The 26,896-nt window shown below is 42.0% G+C and overlaps 1 protein-coding gene across 2 annotated transcripts in view; it reads right to left on the bottom strand.

Annotated features, from left to right (window-relative positions):
* WDR35 (WD repeat domain 35) overlaps positions 1 to 24,225 on the bottom strand; it is an 82,142-nt gene extending 57,917 nt beyond the window's left edge. For both annotated transcript variants that reach the window (XM_084625074.1, XM_084625075.1), the window contains exons 1-8: positions 24,169 to 24,225; positions 23,084 to 23,201; positions 11,002 to 11,073; positions 8,431 to 8,523; positions 6,455 to 6,583; positions 4,945 to 5,078; positions 2,767 to 2,932; positions 1,696 to 1,841 (exon numbers count right to left, since the gene is read on the bottom strand). In XM_084625074.1, the coding sequence (XP_084481200.1) occupies positions 1,696 to 1,841; positions 2,767 to 2,932; positions 4,945 to 5,078; positions 6,455 to 6,583; positions 8,431 to 8,523; positions 11,002 to 11,073; positions 23,084 to 23,201; positions 24,169 to 24,192 (882 nt within the window). In that variant the 5' untranslated portion in view covers positions 24,193 to 24,225. The remainder of the gene's footprint in view (positions 1 to 1,695; positions 1,842 to 2,766; positions 2,933 to 4,944; positions 5,079 to 6,454; positions 6,584 to 8,430; positions 8,524 to 11,001; positions 11,074 to 23,083; positions 23,202 to 24,168) is intronic.
* Between the last annotated feature and the right edge of the window lie 2,671 nt (positions 24,226 to 26,896).

The raw sequence follows: 26,896 nt of genomic DNA, 5'->3' as shown, positions 1-26,896 counted from the left end.
TAAAAAAAATTACACCCAAGTAGCTATATTCTGTATATAAAGTTACTCATATCTGTACGTCTACTCCTGTTGGTAAGTTTTTGAATAATCAAGGCTTTAGTATGCTTTGATTTTATGTTATGGCTTCTGTTTATCTTGCCCATATGCTCAGGGTTTAGCTGATCGCCATATTTGGGGTCGGGAAGGAATTTTCCTCCAGGGCAGATTGGAAGAGGCCCTGGAGGTTTTTCATCTTCCTCTGTAGCATGGGGCACGGGTCACTTGCTGGAGGATTCTCTGCTCCTTGAAGTCTTTAAACTACGATTTGAGGATTTCAATAGCACAGATATAGGTGTGAGGTTTTTTGCAGGAGTGGTGGGTGAAATTCTGTGGCCTGCGTTGTGCAGGAGGTCAGACTAGATGATCATAATGGTCCCTTCTTACCTAAATATCTATGAATCTATGTTGAACAGATTGCCAATGCATCTGAGCCTGATTTTCATGCCTCAGACTGGCTTACTTTTCGAGGGCATAACTCTTTGCCCAAATTAACAGAAGGTGCAAATTTTACTATTTATATGACTAAGTGTCCGACAGAGGGTATAATACAAGTACTTAGCTATCTAAATCCAAAATATATTGTGGACATAAATTACACTCACAAAAAGAGAGGACATTTCCTGAAAACTTGAGCCATTATCTGTGAGTGTTTGAATTAGTCCAACAAAATTTTCCACAGACCTCAAACTTAAAATGTTACTTAAGAATATTTCTGTATTAATCTGGAATGCTTGATTCAGTCACCCACGTAATGAGACTAGCAGGCAGACTAGTTAAACTGTCCCAAAGATTTGGGCACTAAATATTCTAAGTTGTGGAACAATCCTCCTCCAGAAATCAGGATGACACTGGATCTTATGTCTTCATTTTGTTCTGAAAGTGATATCTCTCATTGTTATAAACTTATCACAGCTATCTTCAGAACTGGTCTGGCCTTCCTTCCCTATAAGAACTAGAAATTTCCTCATAGGCAAATTACCTCTACTTTACATAATTTTGCTGATGCCCAAATATCACAATGGCTAATATATCTATGGCTAACCTATTATGAGAGCAACATCACCAACAAAAAATGTAAAAAAACCCATCACTTAGAAGGAGGAGACTGGGTGGGTGGCCTGGCCTTAAGCTCTAGCTATATAAAAGACTTTTGGGCCAGATTTCTAAAAGTATCAGTTAAGCACCTACATACCTTTAAAAATCTGTCTCTTTGACAAAACTATGTCCCCAACAGACATATGAATGTTAAATACAATTTATTACTGCTTCCACAAGTTTCTGGGCCCATGGGCTTCATTGATGTCAGGTACCATGTACTGAGTTTTACTGAATTTGGCCCATAAAAAATATAGTTACAGCATAGTATACTAATGCTGTGCAGTAATAAATTCACACTTCTTGAATCATGATGATCAATACTGTTTTATAAGTACACAACCCATGCAATTAGTAGACTAATTCCCTACAAAAATAATATTTAGTTTACTTCAATATAATTTTAATATATTCAAACTACAATGCACTTCTGACACACTGATCATAGTTTGGGCAATTACCATACAAACAAAATGTATACCAAGGTTTGTTGTTGCGGTTTTTTAAACAGTGTGCATTTTACATCTAATGTAGGATATTAAATATATTAAATATTTTTACCTCACCAAATGGAGTGTAGAATTGCACAAGATTTACATCTTTATCCTGAGTGGTTGCTTTTTGGAAGCCTGCCACAGCCAACACACTTCCACAGTGGTTCCATTGGATACTCACTACATTCATACCAGTGTCAATCAAAACAGGATCTAGTTTTTAGAAATAAAAAAGAAGTGTAAGAAGTGTCAAAAAAATTTTGGACAAAAATGGCTCAGTGTTCAGTATCCCATACCTGAGCAAAAAGGCCATCAGTTCAAGTTTTAGGCACACCTAATTTTAAGTTATTCTAGATGTTATTTCTAAAGGGTCACACACTGTTACTTCTGTAGGCCAAGGGCATTGCATACACCAAGGTACTCCTTGCATTTGTCCATTCCCCCCCACAAGCTCCTTGTGTGGCACCTTCCCAGTCTCCTCTATTTCAGGGACTCCCTACCACCCCTATCCTTGTACCAGGAGCTCTGTGTGCAACTCCATTACCCCGTCCACCACATAAGAGGGGCACTGTGTGCCCCCTCATTGCAGACACCCTGGCATATGTTCCCCCATCCCACCACATGCCAGTTGTGCTGTGTCCCCGCATGTTCTCCTCACTGCATATCATGGTCTCCATTTCCCCACATGGCAAGGGCACTGTTTGATCCTTTGTTCCCCCAATACTCCCTTCTTTACCATGGCCAGAGGTCTGTGTGCCCCCCATAGCAAGGTCTCCTATTTTCTCACTATGCCAGGAGTTCTGTGGGAGCCTCCCATTACCCCTACCATTTCTTTTCTTTCTGTCTGGGGCTGTCAACTGTTTTGTTTTTTTTTATCTCTAGACAATCACAGAGGTGGTTGAAGTTGCTGGGTCAGCCAAGCAGATGCCAGGGTCTCCATGTGTTCCCCATTTCCCCCTTACGATTTTCACCAAAAATCAGTATGGTTCTGGCTGTTGATGCCTTGAACATTCCCTGGAATTTTGGAATTGATGAGATGCAGCATTCAAAAGCTATGGCATTAGAGACAAACAGAGAAATTTCTTCAAGTTGAGAATAAGACCTCACTTTGCTCGGCTAAAAAGCAAATTGTACTTACTTTGGTCATTCTCATGTCTCATTATCTGGCATCTTCCATTGTCAAAACAGATAGCAAGGCAAGGGCAATCTGGCTCAGTATAGCCTTCTGTACCAGGGTACCAGTGTATTCCGGCAATACTGAATGCTCCAGTTATGTTCACCAAACAATTCAGTTTCATTTTCATCTAGAGACGGAATAGTTTAATCATTTAACAGCTCTATCACATATTTGACTAAGCTGGCCATAAATGCAATGTATATTTATACCAACATCTTACAAATTACTAGAGCTGGGTGGAAATGGTTCTCATATCCCAGGAAAATTTTCAAGATTTCAAGAAGATTTCCCCATTCTGATTCAGTACAAAAACTCAAAATCTTGAAAATCTGAAAAAAAGAATTGGTTCGGTCAACTGATACTTTGATAATTGCAAAATGTTTAATTTAGATTGCAATCTTTTAAAATTATTATTAATTTTTAACTATAACTTAAACTTCAAACAAAGTCATTTTGAACCAAATAAAGGAACTTTTCATTTTGAAAAGGTCAATGGGGACATTTTTACAATTTAAAAAACTTCTTCCCCCCCAAATTTACTTCTACATTGGAAATTTGTCAAAACCCACCCTGACCCTTTCCTGATGAAAGCTTTGGTTTAGATGAATCAGCATTTTTCAACAGAAAGTTTTCCAACCAGCTCTACAAAAGGCCCTCCTTTGTTTAAAGTTTGCAGATGTTAAGTTTTATAAAATAGAAATGTACTTACAAAGTAATTCAAGAGAGAACTGGAAAAAGCTAAGATTTTTATATATTTGTAATCCACTATGACAGCATGTTTTCAAGTGTCACCCAGGCTCACCCTTCCCCCACACTCTCAACAACATGAACTTTCAGTAATAAAGTACTGTACAAAAAAAAGACTCAAAACATCTGGAATTGTTTAATGCCTTTTCTACACTATCAAAAAGCTACACTGATTTTGAAAATGGTTTAGTGCATACTCCACATTACTGCTCCATAAACAAGATAGGAGGCCTTGTTTGAGTAACATATGCTAAACAATGCTAAGCCAGAACCACGTTTGAGACTAGATCCTAGCTGGATTTGAACACAGTTCTCCAAAATAGTTATCAGAGAGTTTTAAAATTGCATAGTGAGGACACAAAGAATGTTACCAACTTTTAAACACTCAAAAATGATAATAGGGCTAGAGACTGATAAAGGGGTAGTAGATATTTACCAAACCCTTCTTTCAAAGCTACTGCTTTTTCATCTATTTGCATCTGACCTCTTGTAGTTATCAATTTTTTAAAAGAAAATTGAAATAAAAGCAATATATATTTTGTCTACAGAAGAATTATTTTAAGTCTTTTGGAACTTTTTTTAAAATGGCCTCTTTTCTTAATTGATACACCCACTTAATTACGGCAATAGGTTGTCCATCAGGATGGACAATTAGAGGATTTTTCTGTACTGTGTTGTTGCCTAAAATGTAATGGTACACAGTCCAATCGTATCAAAAAATGAAGTCTATGTTTTTGTAAAGTTGGCACTTTACTACTGTTAAGTATTTTCAAACAGTTATTCCTGTACTCCACATAACTGGAAGATCAAACTAAACAATGGCAAGTAAAATACACAGTGACAGAAACATAAACCAATAGTATACACACATATTTTCCCTCAAGGACTTGCTGATGAGATGTAATTCTTTTAAGAGCTCTAATTTAATATACTAAAATTCCGTCTCAATGTTAGACAGCCATGGTGGAAAAATGAAGGCCTGATTGATGCCTAAGATATGTTAGTATTAGTACTAATGATGCATTAGCTTCATTTCATTTACCTAGCATGTACATGAATGTTTTCAAATTTCTCTTTTAAATATGGATTGCAAGGCAAAGAATGTTTTAATTGATGTTATGTTCATTTAGCTGCTCGGAATGATGGTGTATTTAAATGTTATCAGAATATTTACATTAGAAAACTTGATAATGTAAAAACCTGCATAAAATCAGAATAAGAAGTCTTCACGTAGGACCTTGCGTAATTCTGAAGATTCAAAACCCTCAAATTAATAAAAGATTATAGCTACTACTTGTAAAGTATGTCTGTTTTAACTTGTGATCTACAGTTTTACATTAAAAAATTAGATAGTTGACACATATACTGTACAGTACATAACTCTGAACTTACAATAAAATTCCCTTGGTTGTCATAAATATGAATTTCTCCATTTGCCATTCCAAAGAGTAGAATTTTGCTATCTGAGGACCATGCTACATGGCACAGTTGTGAACCTTTCAAATCTTTCCCCCAAATACGATTACCTATAAAAGAAAATTATTAAACTTAAGAAACATACCAGAGAATTGGAAAGATTACTCAGACACAAGAAACTACATAAACAGATAAAGAAATTCAAAGTTACAGTTTCCACGGTAACTAATTCAGTGATGTATATATTGAGGCAGAAAGTTTTGTAGTCAGTTACTGTGGGAAACATAACCTTGTATTTCTCAAGTTTTGCAAAAGTAAAATCTCAGACATAATGACACACCAAACAGAGTTTGGCTGTGGGATTTTTTTTAAATAAAGAAAAATAAACAGTGAGCAATATGCATGTCATGCCTTTAATTTCAATTACATGGGATTGTGCATTCACATAACCTTCTTTTTGTTTATTTCAATATATGAATATCCATATATGATACATGCATATGGAAAACTACTCACAGTACAGGTTTGAATTAGTAAGGAAAATGAAGAGTTTGGCACATGCTATTTTCACACTTTATCAATTCTTTACTTCTCAACCAATTTTTCCAAAACTTAGCAAAACATTCATTTCTCAGTTACTATAACTGTGCAAAATTTGAACTTTTCAAATTAAACATTCAGGTTATCCTTGTGCAAAAAATGGTGTGTAAAAAGTATGAAAAAAATATAATTTTTCCATATTCGGGTAACTTAAGATGAATGGAATGTTATCAGACTTCAAAAAGAAAAGTCACCACTGGCTTGAGAACAAGGAACAGACATTTTTGCATGAAGGATAATCTTTTTCTTGGAAAAAGTTACAAGTGCCTGAAAATAAGTTCTTAGAATAAATATGCTTTAAGAACCACAGCTATATCATCACTCTTGCCATACATGGAAAACCAGACATTCACTCCAATTGGAGTATCTTAATTTGGCTTACACAAGTTTTCTAAACAGAATTACTGAGAGTGAAAGCTACCCAAATCTCCAGAACACCATATTAGTTAACAAAACAGATAATCCAGCCTGTGATAAACCCACGATGACAGCCTCCATAACCTACTTCTTAAATTTTCAAACAATCACCTTAGTGCTTTCTTCTATGCTGCCCCTTAGCTTGGGAAGAGCACCACATAGACATGTGCAAAACTAATGCATTATCCTTCTTCAAATCCCTCCTTTAAAGCCTCCTTTGCTCTGACGACCACAAAAAACCTGGAAACAATTAGGCAGCTGGTGTGCTGAGACTACCAAGGTGACCAATATTGTCTCATCTGTCTGTAACTATCTGTTGTCTCTTGTCTTATACTTAGCTTATAAACTCATTGGGGCAGGGTCCATATTTTTTGTTCTGTGGTTGTACAGCATGTAGCACATTGGGGTAATTAAGAATCATAGGTGCTATGGTAATACAAATAACAAATAATAATAGTAACAACTTTACCATCCACTGAACCAACAATCACAGCCCCATCTTCGTACACAATACAAATCTTTTGTCCATCAGCATTCCAGCTCATACTTCGAACAACAGATTTATTTCTATTGTTGATCATCTCCTCATACCAAGCACCTGTGATCAGAGAATGGATTTCAGTTGTACCTTTCACTTTGCAATCCTTTAAGTGAAATGTGGTTATTAGAAGTAACCCAAGATATACTCAGATGCGGCTAATCATTAAATGTCACATTACAAAAAACTGCAAATAGCATGATAATGACATTCACAAACGATAGTAACTTTGAGAAGTGTTACAAACACAAGAAAGAAGAACAAAGGAATACAGAGAGGTTATAAATATAATCAGGAAATAAAATCAGATTCTGTTTATCTGAAATACAGATATTCAGCAAAAGGGAGAAACTTGTGAAACAGTAATGAAGAACAAGACCTGAGCTGAGACTTGACAGAAAATTAGGTACGACTTTGCTATGTGATATGGCAACAAAAAAAGACCAATGTAGCATTGGGCTGCATGCACAGAAGTGATGTAAAACAGAAAGGAGAGGCTATGGTTCCCTTTCTGTAAAACACTGGTGAGGCAGCTCTTGGAAACTATATAGGCACATATAAGCCACCAATCACTGCAGCGTCCACTGTGTTGAGGCATAAGCAGCTCAGTTCCAAAAAGATATTGACACATAGAATGAAATTCAGAGAACAGGTGTTGGAGGGCTTGACTTGTTAAGATGTACAGGTCAGCCAAATGACAACAACAGGAAACGTAAAGGCATCATTACAAAACCATTACAAATCATTACAAATAATCATAATAAAGGCATTACAAATATTAGAAAGTGCAGACACCAAGGATGGAGAATTAGTAAGGGTGGTCCAAAGAAGTGAAGTGATCAAGTTAAGAAAAGAGAAAATGTAGGATGTCTTTTTAAAATAACTGTGAGATTTACCTAGAGTCAGAGCTATTAGATCATGGAATAGGTTTTCCAAGGGAAGTAGTGAAAACTCTACTGCTTAAGACATTTAATAGACAATACATAAACAACACACTCTAGGAAACATTTTTCTTTGATAGGGTAATGAACTAAATGACCTAATGAGTATTTTCTGGCACTGATATACATGATTCTGCTATGACAGTAAAATTAATCCTAGGCAAAGTAAACCACCTGATTTGATGCATCCAAGATGGAGAACTGAAATGTCTCTCTATTTCTCTAGTAATTTGACAAAGGACTCTGTTCTTTAACAAAGATTTTTTTCTCTCTTTCTCTCCCACTATATATGTGTTCATTGGTTTGTTTTGATATGGTTGCTTGTGATAATTGGTGGACTCCTACAATTGATGTATTTTTAAATTGTGCTGATGCATATGTTTTTAACAGCTCAAATATTAAAACACAGAAGATGAATACTATAAATTATACACTACTTAGTTATGACAATGCAATAAATTCATGGAATAATTCTAGATTCTGTAGAAAAATTTACTCTAGGCAAGGTCTCTAAGGCCTAACACCTCCACTAGAGTGTATCTTTTCTGCATTTACTGTTATAGCACAAAGGATTATTCAATATTAACATCTAAGACTAAACCTAAACCATTCTATTGTATATTCTTTGTATAGTTCAACAGGTTTTTTGCAAATATGAAAATGTTTGTTTGGCTATTGAGAAAAGTGAATAATAAGGTTTCAATTCTTTGCTGTTGAACAAAAACACTTGAAAACTGAGATCTTTTCTTAAGGCAGTTCTGGAAAGATGACTTCATTCTTTATACGGGATTACACGATGGAAAATGCGTACAATTAAGCCCGGTTATTAAACGCTTGTAAACTAAGAACTTCAAACATACCTTACACCTACTTTGAGCTTTGTAACCTGCAATTAAAGTCTACAGACACACATTATTCAATCTCAAAATCACTCACTATGGTATATTACCCAATCTCAGACAATACCTTTATACAACATCCACACAATGATGAGCCCATTTTGATCACTGGTAGTTAGCTTTTGATACTGTTCATTCCAGGTCACCACTTGCACAGAACCTGGAAAATTATATAAAATTCACTTTTTATATTAATCAGGAAATGGTCTAAGATAATAAAGATTATTACATCCTTTTTAAATTTTCAATCACACTTTTATGGAATCCCCTGGCTCTGCTGATTTTGATTCTGCTTTTTCAGCCACTCTTTTTTGTGACTGGCAATAAACGCTCTTCTTTCCACAGACCTCTACTGCATTGCCCCCACCTCTTCATCTATTTTACTCCCTTCAGTCACAGTCTCTCCAAATGCAACCTTAGATATTACTTCTATGAGAATAAAGCCCAAATCTGTATTCATTCCTGGCTTCTGTCCTCTTCTCTGTTTCTGCCTGCCTTACCCTCATTAACTCCTGGGTCATTATAGCTTTCTTCAGGTCAACAGATCTAATAATTGGCATTCTACTAGGGGGAGATTTTCAAAAGTATAAGTGGCAGTTAAGAGCCTAATTGCCATTTGTGCCTGTCATAAATATAAAGGGAAGGGTAAACCCCTTTGAAATCCCTCCTGGCCAGGGGAAAGCTCCTCTCACCTGTAAAGGGTTAAGAAGCTAAAGGTAACCTCGCTGGCACCTGACCAAAATGACCAATGAGGAGACAAGATACTTTCAAAAGCTGGGAGGAGGGAGAGAAACAAAGGGTCTGGGTCTGTCTGTATGCTGGGTCTTTGCCGGGGATAGACCAGGAATGGAGTCTTAGAACTTTTAGTAAGTAATCTAGCTAGGTATGTGTTAGATTATGATTTCTTTAAATGGCTGAGAAAAGAATTGTGCTGAATAGAATAACTATTTCTGTCTGTGTATCTTTTTTGTAACTTAAGGTTTTGCCTAGAGGGGTTCTCTATGTTTTTGAATCTAATTACCCTGTAAGATATCTACCATCCTGATTTTACAGGGGGGATTTCTTTATTTCTATTTACTTCTATTTTTTATTAAAAGTCTTCTTGTAAAACACTGAATGCTTTTTCATTGTTCTCAGATCCAAGGGTTTGGGTCTGTGATCACCTATGCAAATTGGTGAGGCTTTTTATCCAACATTTCCCAGGAAAGGGGGGGTGCAAGTGTTGGGAGGATTGTTCATTGTTCTTAAGATCCAAGGGTCTGGGTCTGTAGTCACCTAGGCAAATTGGTGAGGCTTTTTACCAAACCTTGTCCAGGAAGTGGGGTGCAAGGTTTTGGGAAGTATTTTGGGGGGGAAGGACGCGTCCAAACAGCTCTTCCCCAGTAACCAGTATTAGTTTGGTGGTGGTAGCGGCCAGTCCAAGGACAACGGGTGGAATATTTTGTACCTTGGGGAAGTTTTGACCTAAGCTGGTAAAGATAAGCTTAAGAGGTTTTTCATGCAGGTCCCCACATCTGTACCCTAGAGTTCAGAGTGGGGGAGGAACCTTGACAGTGCCTTTGAAAATCTCCCTCCTTATTACAAAGGACATCCTGCACACCACTACTCCATCTGAGACACAAATCTCACAATTACTCCTACTCTCAGAAATACAGGTGCTTGATTGACCTCAAAATTTTATCTACTTCCCAAATTTCCTAGTCTATGAAGCAGACTATTATATTGAATCCATATTAGAAATTAACGAGGCCACTTTTCAGTCAAAAATTTGTCATGCCTTCATTTCCTCTTACCTTGACTAACAAAATTCCCTAACTTGCAAATTTTGAATTTAACAAACAGTGGCTGCTTATCTCCTCACCTGGACCCAGGTCACGCTCATCCTCAAAAATATCTGCTGATATCTAATATCCTGGGACCAAGACGGCTACAACACTGCATATCAACTTCGTGTCTGTTTCAGAATCAAAGATATCACCCTTCTAATCTTCCACAGCATACTGGGATTTCCACCTATCTTTCTCAGAACTGATCTTTTCCATCACATTCAAATATGGCCCTCAAATACCAAACATCTAACAGGCCTCACTTCCAAATATTCACAGTGAGCAGAAGTCTATTCTCCTATGTTATCTTAATAACCTAAAACAGCCTCTCTTTCTCTTAAGCGTACCTAGTAGACCCCATGACTCTTCAAATTCCACCTTCCATGGTCCATGACCCTTTCTAATGGAACAGTTCAAAGAGTACTCTCTTGTGCTTCCAATTTCCTTATGATCATTCTCTTGGCACTGAAATTTTGCCATTCCACCCTTCTTCACCCCTGCCCTACAGCAACTACAAACCCTATTTGTATGATGTACATATATGTAAACTGAAAACTGCCATGCCAGGTGATAGGAACCCATTTAAATACTTATTTCCTTGGATTAATTAATAATAGTAGATGGCCAAGCCATTACATGACTGATATTTATGTTGGTAATCTCTATTCCAGTCTTATAGTAGGAAAAGACACAACAATAAAATTATTTTATCAATTTTATAACAGAATATTAACAGCTTGTATTTTTACTCCAACCTTTAGCTTTTTTAGTATTAAACAGAAGATGACAGAGTAGCATAATGTAACTCTTACCACTGTGACCTTCAAGGGTCTGATTCATTGAAAGATTGCTAGGAGCTGCAAGTCCCTTTAATTTAGCTTCATCTAAACAAAAATAAAATATTATAAAAACTGTTTGTAATAAATGAAATACATCAACTTGTACATGTGGAATCAGATCTTGTAATCCTAACTCATGTGGTCAATCCCATTGACTTCAATAAAACTACTCTCAGAAGAAAATATTGCAAGATGTGGACCATTCTCTATCTACATCTCAGTTTGTTAGCTGCATCTGAAGTCGCCCCAACTACTCCCCAAGCTCAGACTCTCATCAGGATCCAGAGACTTGAAGAGAAACCAAAGCCAACTCCCTTTGTTTATTTTCCATTTGAAAAAGCACAAGAACTTGAAAAAGCCTTATTATTTCCCTTTCCTAAAATTTACTTATCTTAACTTGTAAAATGCACTGAGCCTGCTCTCTAGGCTCCACTGTATAACAGAAGAATGATTAACAATAATCAGAGCAACATAAATTGCATACATGACTTACAAATATATATGCATAACCTTTACTCCTCACGCTACAGTTCATATTTAAATAGCAACATGCTGGCCAGCAGTCAATATTCATTCAGTTTAAAAAGAGTGAGCTACCTGGATTGAGTTCATATCTGAGAGAAATCAACCTAACAGTTTGAGAATTCATTTCAAAATAAATGTCGTATTATTAATTATTTGTTAAGCACCAACCATGTGCTCAGAACTGCACTGGTACAGAACATAAATAGACATAGGGTAGGACTTTTAAAAGTAAATCCTAAATGGATTAGGAGCAAAATCTCATTGACAAGGGTTGGGAATTGGCGCTTAACAAATAAATAAAAATTTGACTAACATATTTATTTTAAAATGAACTCTCAAACTGTTTAACAGATTTCTCTGACATTACTTAGGCCTGGACAGTAGTGCTGGAACAAATTTTTATAGTGGGGCTGCTGAGAGCCATTGAACCAAATTGTAAATACTGTATATAATGGAAACTACCTCAAATCAGGGGGTGTGGTAGCAGCCCCATCACCCTTAGTTCCAGCATAGATGGGCCTGGATCCACAAAGAGGCTTAGACATTGCAAGGCTGAGTGTCCCAATGCCTAACTTTTAGGGACCTAGAAAAATCACTGGAACAACAATGGGATCCACAAAGCCTGAGTTAGGTGCCTAGACTCCCTATATAATGAATGGATAGAGACAGGTACCTTAGAATACAATCCACAAAATCCAGCACACTGGGGAGGGAGGGGCACCTAAGTTAGTCAATCAATCAATCATTATCATCATCATGTTCCCATTATGCCTCTGGCGTTTAGGGAAGCAACGAAGCTCATCCACTCCCGTCTGTTTTTTGGCAAGTCTTTCAGGGGTTCCCCAGCTGTGCCCCAGGTTTTGCAGCTCGGCTTTCACAGCTCTTTATCATGTTGTTTTCGGATGGCCTCGTTTTCGCTTGCCTTCAGGTGTCCATCTTATTGCTATTCTGGTGATGGAATCAGTTTCCATCCGAAGCACATGGCCGATCCATCTCCACCGCCTCCTGGCAATGATGGTGCTCATATCCTCTTGGCTGCACTGTGTCAATAGATCTTGGTTTGACATTGTTCTGGGCTAAAAGATATGGAGGATTTTTCTGAGGCAGGCTGTATGGAATGAAGACAGTTTGGACATGTCTTACTTTCTCATTCCCCAGCATTCTGCACTATAAAGTAATGCTGAAAGTATGCAGCCCTGATAAATCTTGAGTTTGTTTTTGGTGTTGCATTTTGATGATTTCCAGGCTGTATTTAAGCTCCTAAAGGTGTTCCTGGCTTTATTGATTTTCTTTCGGATGTCCTGGCTTGTTCCACCATCCTGGCTAATGGTGCTGCCCAAGTATGTGAATGTTTCTACATTGGTGGGAACATAATCCTCTATCCGTAATGGTGATGGTGAGAAAATATTAAAGGTCATGATATATGTCTTATTGCAGCTGATTTTCAGTCCAATTTGCTGGCTGAATGCATTGAGTCGAGTTGTTTTTTCTCGTATATGGTGTTGGATATGTGATAGGAGAGCATCATCATCTGCAAAGTCCAGGTCTTCAAGGGATGAGAAGGGTGTCCATTTAATGCCTGTTGGCATGTCTTCTGTTGTACGCTGCATTACCCAGTCAACGGCAATGCTGAAGAGGATTGCAGACATGACACACCCCTGACGTACTCCTGTTTTGACTTCAAAACTGAGCACCCTGTGATCAACACTGCGTATAAAGTTGAAATAAAAGCTTTTAATAATGTTGATTATATGGAGAGGGACTCCATATGCTCGCAGAATGTGCCATAGGCTGGTCCTGCGAATGCTATCAAAAGCCTTCATAAAATCTATGAAGTTTATGTAGAGTTGCCATTGCCATTCTAAGCACTGTTCTATTATGTTTCATAGCCTTTCCGAAAAATGGCTTGCTGTTTTCCGAGAACGTTATCAACTGCCTCTGATATATGCTGAACTATGATTTTACACAATACTTTGCTTGGCACAGATAAAAGTGTGATACCACGCTAGTTATTACAATCACTGAGAGTTCCTTTCTTTGGTATCTTCACTATAACCCCATTTGGTCCACACATCTGTCACTTTTTCCCTTTCCCAGACTGATGTAAACAGAGGGGCCAGGTTAGATGCTGCTAACTCAGGGATGACACATTGAACAATTCTGTATTAAAGTTATCCTTGCCAGGAGCTTTCCCATTTTTTAAGGATTTGATGGCTTGAATGATCTCTTCCTTAGCTGGAGTGTCTCTGTTCATATCAAGATCTTCTTCTGCCTCCGGGATGTTTGCTTCCTCTTTAGGTGGCTCCCTGTTCAGCAATTCTTTTAAATACGCTATCCAGTGCATTTCTTGTTCCGTTTCTGTTGTTAGTAGGTGGCCTTGTTTGTCCCTGCTGAGAGTGTTTGTTGGTGTCTGCTGTTTACCACTAATAAGCCACGTCATTTTGTAGCTGGTTCCTTGTTCACCACGAGCAGCTGCATCCTCTGCTTGTGTTGCCAGATTATCCATATAATGTCGTTTGTTCACTCTCACAAGGCATTTGACCTCCCGGTGTGCCTTGCTATATTGCTCGTGGTATTTGTCCTTTAACTTCTGGGATTTTGTATCTAAAACTTTTTTCTTCAGGGCTCGTCTGGTTTCTATTGTATTCCATGTGCTGGGTGTAATCCAATCCTTTCTTCTCAACTGCCTGTAGCCTAGACAGGCTTCACTGCTCTGTTTATAAATTGCTATTACTATGTCCCACTTCTTGTTGATATCCTCATCTACATTCCCCTCCTCTTCATCAAGGTCTGTAAGTGCCTGAAACCTGCTCTTTAACTACAGAACGAAGGCTTTCGGTATTTCAGGGGACTTTAACTTGTCAATGTCACATCTATGTCCCTTGTTTGGTAGACCCACACTTGTCAGTTTTGGCTTGATGGAGGCTATCACAAGGTGGTGGTCGCTGCCAGCATCTGCACTTCTTCTCACTTTCACGTTGGTCAGGGAGCGTCTTCATTTGCCATTGATCATCATATGGTCAATCTGGTTCTTATCTCTGCCATTTGGAGAACAAGATATCAGCTTGTGAATTTCACAATGTTGAAATAGGGTTCCACCAATGACTAGGTCATTCATATTGCAGAAATCAACAAGCTCTCTCCATTTTCATTCATGGTGCCACACCCACGTCTTCCCATTGCTCTGTCATTGTTTGTGTTGTCCTTACTGACCTTGGCATTCAGGTCTCCCATGATGATAGTTAGGTCATGGCATGGTACTCTCTCTAACTCCTGCAATGTAAGGTAGAATTTGTCCTTTACTTCTTCATCACTGTCATTTGTTGCAGCGTAGCACTGAATCGGGGGATATTATTGTGTTTCCCTTTCAGTCTGGCTCTCATTAGTCTGCTGCTAATGGACTTCCATTCAGGCAGGGAATGCTCCACTCTCTTCAAAAGGATGTTGTTCATCATCCCGTCCAGAATACAGCAAAATTTCTCCCGAGGCTGTTAATCTTCCTGATTCCATCCGTCTGCTCTCGCAGATACCCAGGATGTGTAAGCTGAAGCATCTCATCTCTCCTGTGACCTGAGCTAGCTTCCCTGTTTCGTACATTGTTCGTACATTCCAAAAACCAAGTTTGGTTTTTGTCTTGGTGTTGAGCACTTCAGCCTTCATGCGAGTGGCTTCTTTCAGCTTTCACCACTGGCAGTCATGTTGGTCATTGACTCCTGAAGACCATCACACACAGTAATGGTTGATTTATCCATTGCTATTTCCATAACATTTTGTTTTTTATGGGACAGGGTTGTTAGGCTAACCCCCAACCTGGAGAACCAGGGTGTCTGTTTTGTTTGGCCCCTTCCCCACAGACCAATCCGGCATGGTTGAACCTACTAGGAGCAAAAATCCCCCACAGACACAGACTCTGGGGATGGTTGGAGCATGCAAGCTGTCCCGCCACGAGAAGGCACGGACTCCAGAGGACAGAAGTTAGTCAATGGGAGATGCCAATGAGCTGGGTGAGTTCCAAGCCCCATCCCTCTTTTGGATGTTGGTGCCTCAATCAGAGCTGAAGGAGGCACCTGTCTTGTGATTCGTGACTGGGAAACCCTCTCCTAGAATCAGATAGTTTAGGTACCTAAGTCACTTCTTGCAAGACAGAGTTAGGCAGGTATTAAAATCCACACAAAACAGCTGGGGGCAGGGGCGAGAGGAGAGCCTTCTTTACAACTGTTAGCCCTAACCACTGGACTATATACAGTGGCTGTCACCCTCTCTGACCTAATTAATATTTAATTATTCAATTATTTGATTAAAGTGGAACAACTTCATCTGGAGAGATATTCAACAGAATATCCCATATTCCAGTGGCTAGGGCACTCATCTGAGAGGTGGGAGATCCTTGTTCAAATCTTTTCTAATCAGAGAGGTGAACTGAACTGGAGATCTCCTATATCTTAGGGAAATACAGTAACCACTGGGCTAAAGGTATAAGGGAAGGACTCCTTCTCCCTACTGGCTGCTTCGCAGAGCGAGGGAGCCTATGAGTATACTTACTGGGTCAGGCCCGACAGGCACTCCTCCATCTATCTTCCTCCAGTTAGTAGATCATACTCAGGCCTAGGTGGGACATAGGGGGCAGACACCAAGAGTGAGGGTGCAGTGCCCATGCTCAGAGGCTGAAACTTGGGGCTTGTCTTCACTACTGGGGTAAGTCTACCTAAGTTACACTACTCCAGCTACATAAATAACGTAGCTGGAGTCGACGTAGCTTAGGTCGACTTACCCCGGTGTCTTCTCTGCACTGCATCAACGGGAGGCACTCTCTGGTCAACTTCCCTTCCCTTACTCCATCAGAGAGAGCTCTGCCGTTGATTTAGCAGGTCTTCACTAGACCCACTAAATTGACCTCTGCTGCATCAACTGCAGAAGTGTTGATCTCCCCGTAGTGAAGACCAGCACTTAGGTGCCTAGCGAACTTTTACAAGAGATATTTAGGTGCCAAGTGAGGTTATCCCTACAAGGTTAGGCGGTAGCCCAGTGGAGGTTTGGTGGATCACAGTGATGCCTAAAAATGGGCCTTAGGCACCTAATTACCTTTGTGGATCTGAGGTTTAAGCATTTTTGAAAATTCTACCCACAGTCTCTGTTCCAAGGAATTTAGATCTAGATGACAGATACTAATCAGACAAAAATGCACTGAGATAGGCATATGATTGAAATAAATTAGATTGCATTTTTAAAGTATGATTTTAAGCGACAATGACATTAACTAATATGACTGTAAAAACGGCATCCTTTTACTCTATACATCTGATGTGTGTGTGTGTGTGTTTTCAGAGTCTTTATGGAAACCCACAATTAGGGCTGTCAATTAAATGCAGTTAACTATTAACTCAAAAAAATTAATCACGATTATTTTTAGTTTTAATTGAACTGTTAAACAATAATAGAAAACCATTTGAAATGTATTAAATATTTATGGATTGTCTATATTTTCAAATATATTGATTTCCATTACAACACAAAATATAAAGTGTACAGTGCTCACTTTATATTTGTATTACAAATATTTGCACCATAAAAATGATACACAAAGGAAACAGTATCTCAATTCACCTCATACAAGTACTGCAGTGCAATCTGTTTATCATGAAACTGCAACTTACAAATATAGGGTTTTTTTGTTACATAACTGCACTCAAAAACAAAACAATGTAAAAATTTAGAGCCAACAAGTCCACTCAGTTCTACTTTTTTTTCAGCCAATTGCTAAGACAAACAAGTCTGTTTACATTTATGGGAGTTAATGTTGCCCACTTCTTATTTACAATCTCACCTGAAAGTGAGAACAGGCATTCGCATAGCACTTTTGTAGCTGTCGTTGCAAGATATTTATGTGCCAGATATGCTAAACATTCATATATCCCTTCATGCTTCGACCACCATTCCAGAAGACATGCTTCCTGCTGATGATGCTCGTTTAAAAAATAACGTGTTAATTAAATTTGTGACTGAACTCCTTGGGGGAGAATTGTATGTCTCCTGCTCTGTGTTTTACCCACATTCTACCATATTTGACACTGTCTCCCACAGTATTCTTGTCAGCAAGTTAAAGAAGTATGGCCTGGATGAATGGACTATAAGGTGGATAGAAAGTTGGCTAGATTGTCGGGCTCAACGGGTAGTGATCAATGGCTCCATGTCTAGTTGGCAGCCGGTATCAAGTGGAGTGCCCCAAGGGTCGGTCCTCGGGCCGGTTTTGTTCAATATCTTCATAAATGATCTGGAGGATGGTGTGGATTGCAATCTCAGCAAGTTTGCAGATGACACTAAACTGGGAGGAGAGGTAGATACGCTGGAGGGTAAGGATAGGATACAGAGGACCCTAGACAAATTAGAGGATTGGGCCAAAAGAAATCTGATGAGGTTCAACAAGGACAAGTGCAGAGTCCTGCACTTAGGACGGAAGAATCCCATGCACCGCTACAGACTAGGGACCGAATGGCTTAGCAGCAGTTCTGCAGAAAAGGACCTACGGGTTACAGTGAATGAGAAGCTGGATATGAGCCAGCAGTGTGCCCTTGTTGCCAAGAAGGCCAATGGCATTTTGGGCTGTTTAAGTAGGGGCATTGCCAGCAGATCGAGGGACGTGATCGGTCCCCTCTATTCGACATTGGTGAGGCCTCATCTGGAGTACTGTGTCCAGTTTTGGGCCCCACACTACAAGGAGGATGTGGAAAAATTGGAGAGAGTCCAGCAGAGGGCAATAAAAATGATTAGGGGACTGGAACACATGACTTATGAGGAGAGGCTGAGGGAACTGGGACTGTTTAGTCTGCGGAAGAGAAGAATGAGGGGGGATTTGATAGCTGCTTTCAACTACCTGAAAGGGGGTTCCAAAGAGGATGGATCTAGACTGTTCTCAGTGGTAGCTGATGACAGAACAAGGAATAATGGTCTCAATTTGCAGTGGGGGAGATTTAGGTTGGATATTAGGAAAAACTGTTTCACTAGGAGGGTGGTGAAACACTGGAATGCGTTACCTAGGGAGGTGGTGGAATCTCCTTCCTTAGATATTTTTAAGGTCAGGCTTGACAAAGCCCTGGCTGGGATGATTTAGTTGGGGATTGGTCCTGCTTTGAGCAGGGGGTTGGACTAGATGACCTCCTGAGGTCCCTTCCAACCCTGATATTCTATGATTCTATTTTATGATTCTATGAACACTTTCACTGCAGATTTGACAAAACGCAAAGAAGGTACCAATGTGAAATTTCTAAAGGTAGCTACAGCACTCAATCCAAGGTTAAAGAATCTGAAGTGCCTTCCAAAAATCTGAGAGGAATGAGGTGTGAGGCATGCTTTCAGAAGTCTTAAAAGAGCAACACTCTGATGTGGAAACTACAGAACATGAACCACCAAAAAAGAAAATCAACCTTCTGCTGATGGCATCTAACTCAGATGATGAAAATGAATATTACTACTGGGCAGGGCTGGCTCTAAGATCTTTGCCACCCCAAGCAAAAAAATTTTTGACTGCCCCTGCTTTTTTTTTGTGCCCCCTCCACTCCCACCTCAACTCTGCTCCTTCCCAAACCCTTCCCCAAATCCCTGGCCCCGCCTCCTCCCCCGGGCGTGCCACATTCCCCCCACACTGCTTCCTGCAGCTCCCCCCCTCGCAACCCTCTGCCCTAGCTCACCTCCACTCCGCCTGCTCCCCTGAACAAGCTGCAGCTCCGCTTCTCCCCCCTCCCTCTCAGGCGAGGAAGAGGGAGCGCGTTCAGGGGAGCAGGCAGAGCGGAGGTGAGTGAGGGCGGGGGGAGCACAGGAAGCAACGGGGGGGATAGAGAAACCGCTCCCCGCCCCAGCTCATCTCCACTCCACCACCGCCGCCTCCCCCAAGCGCGCTGCTGCTCAGCTTCTCCTCCCTCCCTCCCAGGCTTGCAATGCAAAACAGCTGTTTCGCGCGCAGCAAGCCTGGGAGGGAGAGGGGAGAAGCAGAGCCGCAGCAGCGTGCTCAGGGGAGGAGGCGAAGGCGGAGCGGAGGCGAGCTGGGGCACATTTCTAGGGGCGGCATAGCCAGTGCCAGAATGCCACCCTAGAAATGTGCCGCCCCAAGCACCTGCTTGCTTTGCTGGTGCTTACAGCCAGCCCTGCTCCTGGGGGAATTCTGCGCTATTGCGCACGTGCATAATTGATGACCCACGCATATTTTAAAATTTTTGCGCAGAAAAAAGCTTTTGCCGAAATGTTGCTGCAGTTCCACCTTTTGCCCACCAGACTGTGCTGTGGTGCAAGAACAGCAGCAGCTCCCAGACAGCCAGGGGAGAGAAAGAGCCTGCCTTCTTTGCAGCACCTGTCAAGCCAGGTCAGGACACAGAGGCTATTGGGAGACAGACAGCGTGGGGTGCTGGGGGGGGTCAGACAGGGGATCATAAGGGCTAGTGGGGGAGGACAGACTGGAGCAGCAGCTAAATGGGAGTGGAGGCACAGGGCCACAGGGAGAAGGAGGTGCAGGGCCACATAGTGATGGGGGAAGGGTACAGAGCTACATAGGGACAAGGAAGTGGCTGGACGGGGACATAGAGACACGTGGAGACAGGGGGAGAAGATACAGGGACACATAGAGACAGGGATGTGCTGGGTGGGGGCACAGAGACACATGGGGATGGGGGAGGAGGTATAGAGCCACATGGGGACAGGAGGAAGGGTACAGGGCCACATGGGGATGAGGGGAGTGGGTGTCTGAGTGGGGGTGGGGGGACATATGGACGGGGGTGCAAGGACACAAGCGGGTGCAAGGAGACACAGGGACATGGGCAGATGTGCCTGACTGAATGGGAGAGGCTAGGGGTCAGCCAGGGTCTGCATAGCGGAAGCTCCCTAACAATCCCTCCCCGCCCCCCCCAAAAATCAGTTCCACCCAACAACCCTCCAAGTTCACACCTAGGCTCCTTCCCAGCAATTTACTTCCATCTCCCTCAGCTCCTCCCGCTTCTGAGGGGTGCGGGAAATACAGTTCTTTATTGTAGTTTAACTGAATTATTACTCAGAGTTCTGTATTAATATGCCTAGTAAGGAATCTATTTGTCAAAAAGCATTTCCTGAATCTTTTTTGTTGTCTGTATTCTTACAGACATACTTGCTGACAGATATTTTGAAATAAATGACTAAAAATAATTGAAACTGGTGTGATTATATTGTTATTTTGACAAATAAAATATGCAGAATTTTAAAATACTGTGCACAGAATTTTTAATTTTGCAGAGCAGAATTCCCCCAGGGGTAGAATATGCGTCGTTCCGCACTGCTTTGGATTGTTATCTATCCAAATCCAGAAGAATCCATCATCAGCATGGACACATGTTCTCTGGAATGGTGGCTTAAGCATGAAGGGACATACGAATCTTTAGTGCATCTGGCATGTAAATATCTTGCAACGCTAGCTACAACAGTGCCACGTGAATGCCTGTTCTCACTTTCAGGTGACATTGTAAACAAGAAGCAAGCAACATTATCTCCCGCAAATATAAACAAACTTGTTCGTCTGAGCAATTGGCTGAACAAGAAGTAGAACTAAGTGAACTTGTAGGCTCTAAAGTTTTATATTGTTTTATTTTTGAGTGCAGGTATTTTTATTTTTTTACATAATTCTACATTTGTAAGTTCAACTTTCATGATAAAGAGATTGCATTACAGTAATTGTATTAGGTATTTCTTTTGTTTCTTTTTTACAGTGCAAATATTTGTAATAAAAAATAAATACAAACTGAGCACTGTATACTTTAAGGACAGGTTTCAGAGTAACAGCCGTGTTACTGTATTCGCAAAAAGAAAAGGAGTACTTGTGGCACCTTAGAGACTAACCAATTTATTTGAGCATAAGCTTTCATGAGCTACAACTCACTTCATCGGATGCATACTGTGGAAACTGCAGAAGACATTATATACACAGAGACCATGAAACAATACCTCCTCCCACCCCACTCTCCTGCTGGTAATAGCTTATCTAAAGTGATCACTCTCCTTACAATGTGTATGATAATCAAGTTGGGCCATTTCCAGCACAAATCCAGGTTTTCTCACCCCCCCCCCCACACACACACACACCATCACAGGACCTAATAACATCAGCCACACTATCAGAGGCTCGTTCACCTGCACATTCACCAATGTGATATATGTCATCATGTGCCAGCAATGCCCTTCTGCCATGTACATTGGTCAAACTGGACAGTCTCTACGTAAAAGAATAAATGGACACAAATCAGATGTCAAGAATTATAACATTCATAAACCAGTTGGAGAACACTTCAATCTCTCTGGTCACGCAATCACAGACATGAAGGTCGCTATCTTAAAACAAAAAAACTTCAAATCCAGACTCCAGCGAGAAACTGCTGAATTGGAATTCATTTGCAAATTGGATACTATTAATTTAGGCTTAAATAGAGACTGGGAGTGGCTAAGTCATTATGCAAGGTAGCCTATTTCCCCTTGTTTTTTCCTACCCCCCTCCCCCCAAGACGTTCTGGTTAAGCTTGGATTTGTGCTGGAAATGGCCCACTTTGATTATCATGCACATTGTAGGAAGAGTGGTCACTTTGGATGAACTATTACCAGCAGGAGAGTGAGTCTGTGTGTGTTTTGGGGGGCGGGGGGTGAGAAAACCTGGATTTGTGCTGGAAATGGCCCAACTTGATTTTCATACACATTGTAAGGAGAGTGATCACTTTGGATGGGCTATTACCAGCAGGAGAGTGAGTTTGTGTGGGGGGGGCGGAGGGTGAGAAAACTTGGATTTGTGCTGGAAATGGCCCAACTTGATTATCATACACATTGTAAGGAGAGTGATCACTTTAGATAAGCTATTACCAGCAGGAGAGTGGGGTGGGAGGAGGTATTGTTTCATGGTCTCTGTGTATATAATGTCTTCTGCAGTTTCCACAGTATGCATCCGATGAAGTGAGCTGTAGCTCACGAAAGCTTATGCTCAAATAAATTGGTTAGTCTCTAAGGTGCCACAAGTACTCCTTTTCTTTTTGTGTATACTTTAGGAACATAAGAATGGCCCCAAGGGGTCAGACAAAAGGTCCATCTAGCCCAGTATCCTGTCTTCTGACAGTGGCCAATGCCAGGTGCCCCTGAGGGAATTAACAGAACAGGTAATCATCAAGTGATCCATGCCCTGTTGCCTATTCCCAGCTTCTAACAAACAGGTTATGGACACCATCCTTACCCATCCTGGCTAATAGCCATTGATGGACCTAACCTCCATGAATTTATCTAGTTCTTTTTTTAACCCTGTTATAGTCTTGGCTTTGTATTCTGTGTTGTAATTGAAATCAATATATTTGAAAATGTAGAAAACATCCAAAAATGTTTAAATAATTGGTATTCTATTATTAACAGTGGAATTAATCACAATTAATTTTTAATTGCTTGACAGCCCTACCCACGATATCATATTCAAAGTCACTTTCAAAGAAGAGTACCACTTTAAGTACTCAGAGACCTGGTGGATTTTGCTCCAAATTTCATTTACCTGTCTGTGTTTCTAATTTTAAAACTTTCAACAATCCATCTTCTCCACCACATGCTATGAAACCTTGGTCCTTGTTCCAAGATATACATCTTAGCCGAATGTTACCAGGAATTGCAATCTTTAAGAAAGAAATATTTTTCAATTTAATTGATCAATAACAACAATGTCTTATTTTGAAAATATCCCAACCACAAACACTAAGCAAATACACTTGGGTTACTGTGCATCATAATATAAATTCCTCCAGCAACTTATCAGAATTGTAAGCACATGACTACAATTAAAAGTTGATAGAATACAGTAATGGCCATTCACGTAAAATTATACAACGATAAACAAACCAAGGGAATCAAATATAGAGAAGGGGAAGTCTAACAGTAATAATCAATAAAAATAGGACATTTCTTAAAAACATCTAACGTAGGGGTCCACTTATTTATCTTTCGCACCAACTGCTCTGATTGTGAGGGAAACACTAGGGGAGAAATGGATAAGGACACTGGGGATTTGCTCATCTTGGACTTACAGGGATCTCTCTAGGGTGCCTAAGGAAGGCAATATAGGGGCTCCAGTCTCCACATCTCTTCAGTGCTCAGCGCCATGCACTAACTCTAACAGATTGCAGGCTTGATGCAGAAATTACGGGTCTCTGCCTCAGGTCAGCCTGGAAGCCAGACTAGGCCAGTCTCATGGCCCTTCTGGCCTTAAAATCGGTCCGAGTCTGCCCAGCATCCTGGCACCGCTGCTCGACAGGGCTCAGCTCCGAGGGGGGGACTGCCGGGAAGAGGCTCCGCACCCCGGGGAGGCGGGCAGGTCAGGAGCTTCAGCCGCACTCTGCAGCTGGGGGCCCGGAGGGAAGAGACCGGACCCAGGGCAGCGCTGGAGCGGATCAGATCCCAGCTCTCCCGGGCCCTTGCGGCTTTTGGGAGGAGGGGGCGGCGCCGCTGGGGAGAGGCCCCTGCCCGCGCGTAGCGGAGAGGGCCCGGCGTCTCCGCGGAGGCGGCTCCCACTAGGCCTGTGACCCCGGCCGCAGGGCGGGCTCGGTGCTCTGCCCCCCGGCTGAGACAGGCCGCCGGGACACTCACCTTTTTGCTCAGGTAGATGAACATCCTGCGGAGACCAGGGGCGGGGAAATGGGGGGGGGGGGGGCAGCGGAGGCCTGGGGGTGCCTGAAAGGGGAGCGTGTTACCGCTGCCTCCCTAGCAACCCGGCTTCCCTGGCAACCACCGCCGGAGCCCGCCCCCGGAAGTAAACACGTTCACTTCCGGGGCGGTGGCGCGACTCACAAGTTCTGCCCCCCCCCCCGGCTAGCCTGACGCCCCTCCCCGCCGGCGTGGTGAGCGGGGTCGGGGCTCGTCCAGCCCCATCGCTCCCGGTTTGTGGCCGGGGCCGCCTAGAGCAGCCGGTGGGGGACGCTCCCTTGGGTGCTGCTAGCCCTGATCGCGGCTCCTTCCTGTCGGTCCCCGAGGGCGGTGGGATTTGGGGGGCGCCTCCCTCCCCAGGTCTGTGCTGAGCTGGCTCCGGCTCAGGCCCCTGCTGCTCACACACCCATCCGTGTGGCTGGGGTCCGCAGGACCCCGCTGAGGGGGCGGGTCCGCGTCTGGACTGGGTCCAAGCCCTGCCGTGTTGGAGTGTGGACGCAGGTCAAGCCGCAGATCTGAGTCAGAGGCCTGTGTAGTGCGGCGTGGGCGTGTGCGCCCGGCTGCGGGAGCGGGATCTGGCCACTCGGAACCTGGGTTCACCATCCAGCCTGGCGCCTCTAGCACAGCCTTGGATACACCCGTCCACAAGCCTGCGTCCCACAGACCCGTGCTTAATGTGCAGCGAAGACAAACCTTAGGGAGGCCCACGTGGCTCTAGGTGATCACCCCTCTGTTGTTCACATCAGGGCGATAGGAAGACAGCAGTGGCAGTATCGTAGCCAATGAGGTTAATCCGAGGCAAGATTATTGCAATTGAAACTTTTCCCCAACTCCCATATGCTGCTAAAACTGCACTTTCCATCTCATCCTCACCCAGGCTGTCCCTGGCCCTGATCTCAAGTGGTTGGTGCCCAGGGAGCCCTGTATGACAACCAGCTGCCTCAGAAACCAGGCATGTAAACCTGAGACAATATTGATTGGGAGGACCCGTTTTTGAGGCTCTAATGAAGCATAGCCCCCCTGAGTCATGCTGTGTCCTCTCACCAGTTGAAGATGGTGGGATTCTCTGGTTCAAGCCTCCTCATCAACCTCCCCTGACCACACCCTATATTTCCCATGGGTGCTGGTGTTGTATAGGCGTAGGTTAACATTTTTGCACCCACCTGAGAGTTAGGGCCAGGTTTCTAGATATCTTTACGAATCCAACCTACAGGACAAGATTTTTAAAGGTATTTAAGCATAGGTGCTGAAGCACCCACAGAAAAAAATTAATGGGTGCTTAGCACCAACCAGCAGCCAGCTCCTCGGCAGTCCTACTGATCAGTGCCTCCCACCCATCGTGATCAGCTGTTTTATGGCCTGCAGGAGTGCTGTGGGGAGAAGGGGGAGGAGCAGGAACAGGGCACACTCAGGGGAGGATGCAGAACTGGATGGGGAGGAAAGAGGCGGGGTGGGGTGCAGAAGTGGGGGGTTGAGCCCACCTGGGAACTGGAGGAATCTGGCACCTGTGTATTTAAGCATCTGAAGATGCAAATAGGTGCCTTGTGGGATTTTCAACAGTGTTTAATTCCGTGTGTAGGAATAAGATAAACTAATATTTATAATTTGTTAGAAGTCCTGTATAAAAAAACTAAAAACAACTGGGAATTTAAAACTTGCACAACAACAGACCACAAATCTCAGTGATGATCGAGCCTGGAGGTATTCTAAACAAAAATAGGTCTCAGCGGTGCATGTAGTGTTTTCTTTCCCTTCGCACTGACTCAGTGTGCATTGGAGGCTTCAGGGTGATGTTTGTGGTCATTGTGTGTGTGGGTCGTGGTTGTGCTGATTTTTGTCTGTGTGTGCTGGCAGCAGTGTGTTGATTTGTGTGTGTGTGTCCCGGTGTGGTGAGCAGCTGTGTGTTCAGGATTATTGTGTATACTGGGTGGGTGGCTGGTTGTGTTGTGTGTCTAGAGTGGTTGTGGTGGGAGATTTGTGCAAGTGATAGTTGGTCCAAATTATCCACCATCTGAGCAGTCTCCCTTATAAAACCAATGAAATTGTAGCACAGAAATTAGTTGCAGAGCAAGAGTTATGGCTGAGTTATCTTTGATATCACAATGCTCTTGGATTCTTGACATGGCAAAAATACATGCCTTACACCCATATGACGTACCACTAGAGTAATTCATAAAGTCAGAATGGCTGAGAACTTAAAAATCAGATAGCAACAGACTGAAAAACTCAGTGATAATTGAGCCTGGTGATATTTTGAACAAAAAGAGCTCTCGGCTGTTCTTGTAGCTTGCTTCACAGCATGACAGTCCTGGAAACTTATTACATAGATAACTGCATTCACACTGGGGGGAGGGGGGGGGTATGTGGTACTGCTTTAACTATACTAGTCTGTATTTTTAATAAAAGGTTCAACTTTTAACACAGACCGGACTTAAATCACTTTTGAAAATGGAATGTAGACTGTCAAGTCACTTAGATGTGTTTGCAAATTCCCCCCATTGCCGAACAGTCCTGTTTCAGCAATCATTGGCTAGCACTCACTGTACTGACCCTTAATTGTAGACAAAAATAACACACCAGTTGAGCTTGAGTTGGGTTTAACTCAGTTACAAGTAGTGGTAAATCCTGATTGACTTATCAGTGCAACCCCCCCAGATGTCAATCTACACTT

The sequence above is a fragment of the Lepidochelys olivacea genome (assembly GCF_965140295.1).
Source record: "Lepidochelys olivacea isolate rLepOli2 genome assembly, chromosome: 3".
Lineage (NCBI taxonomy): Eukaryota > Metazoa > Chordata > Testudines > Cheloniidae > Lepidochelys > Lepidochelys olivacea.
The sequence above is the reverse complement of the archived record's forward strand: the minus strand, read 5'-3'. Positions and strand labels throughout refer to the sequence as shown.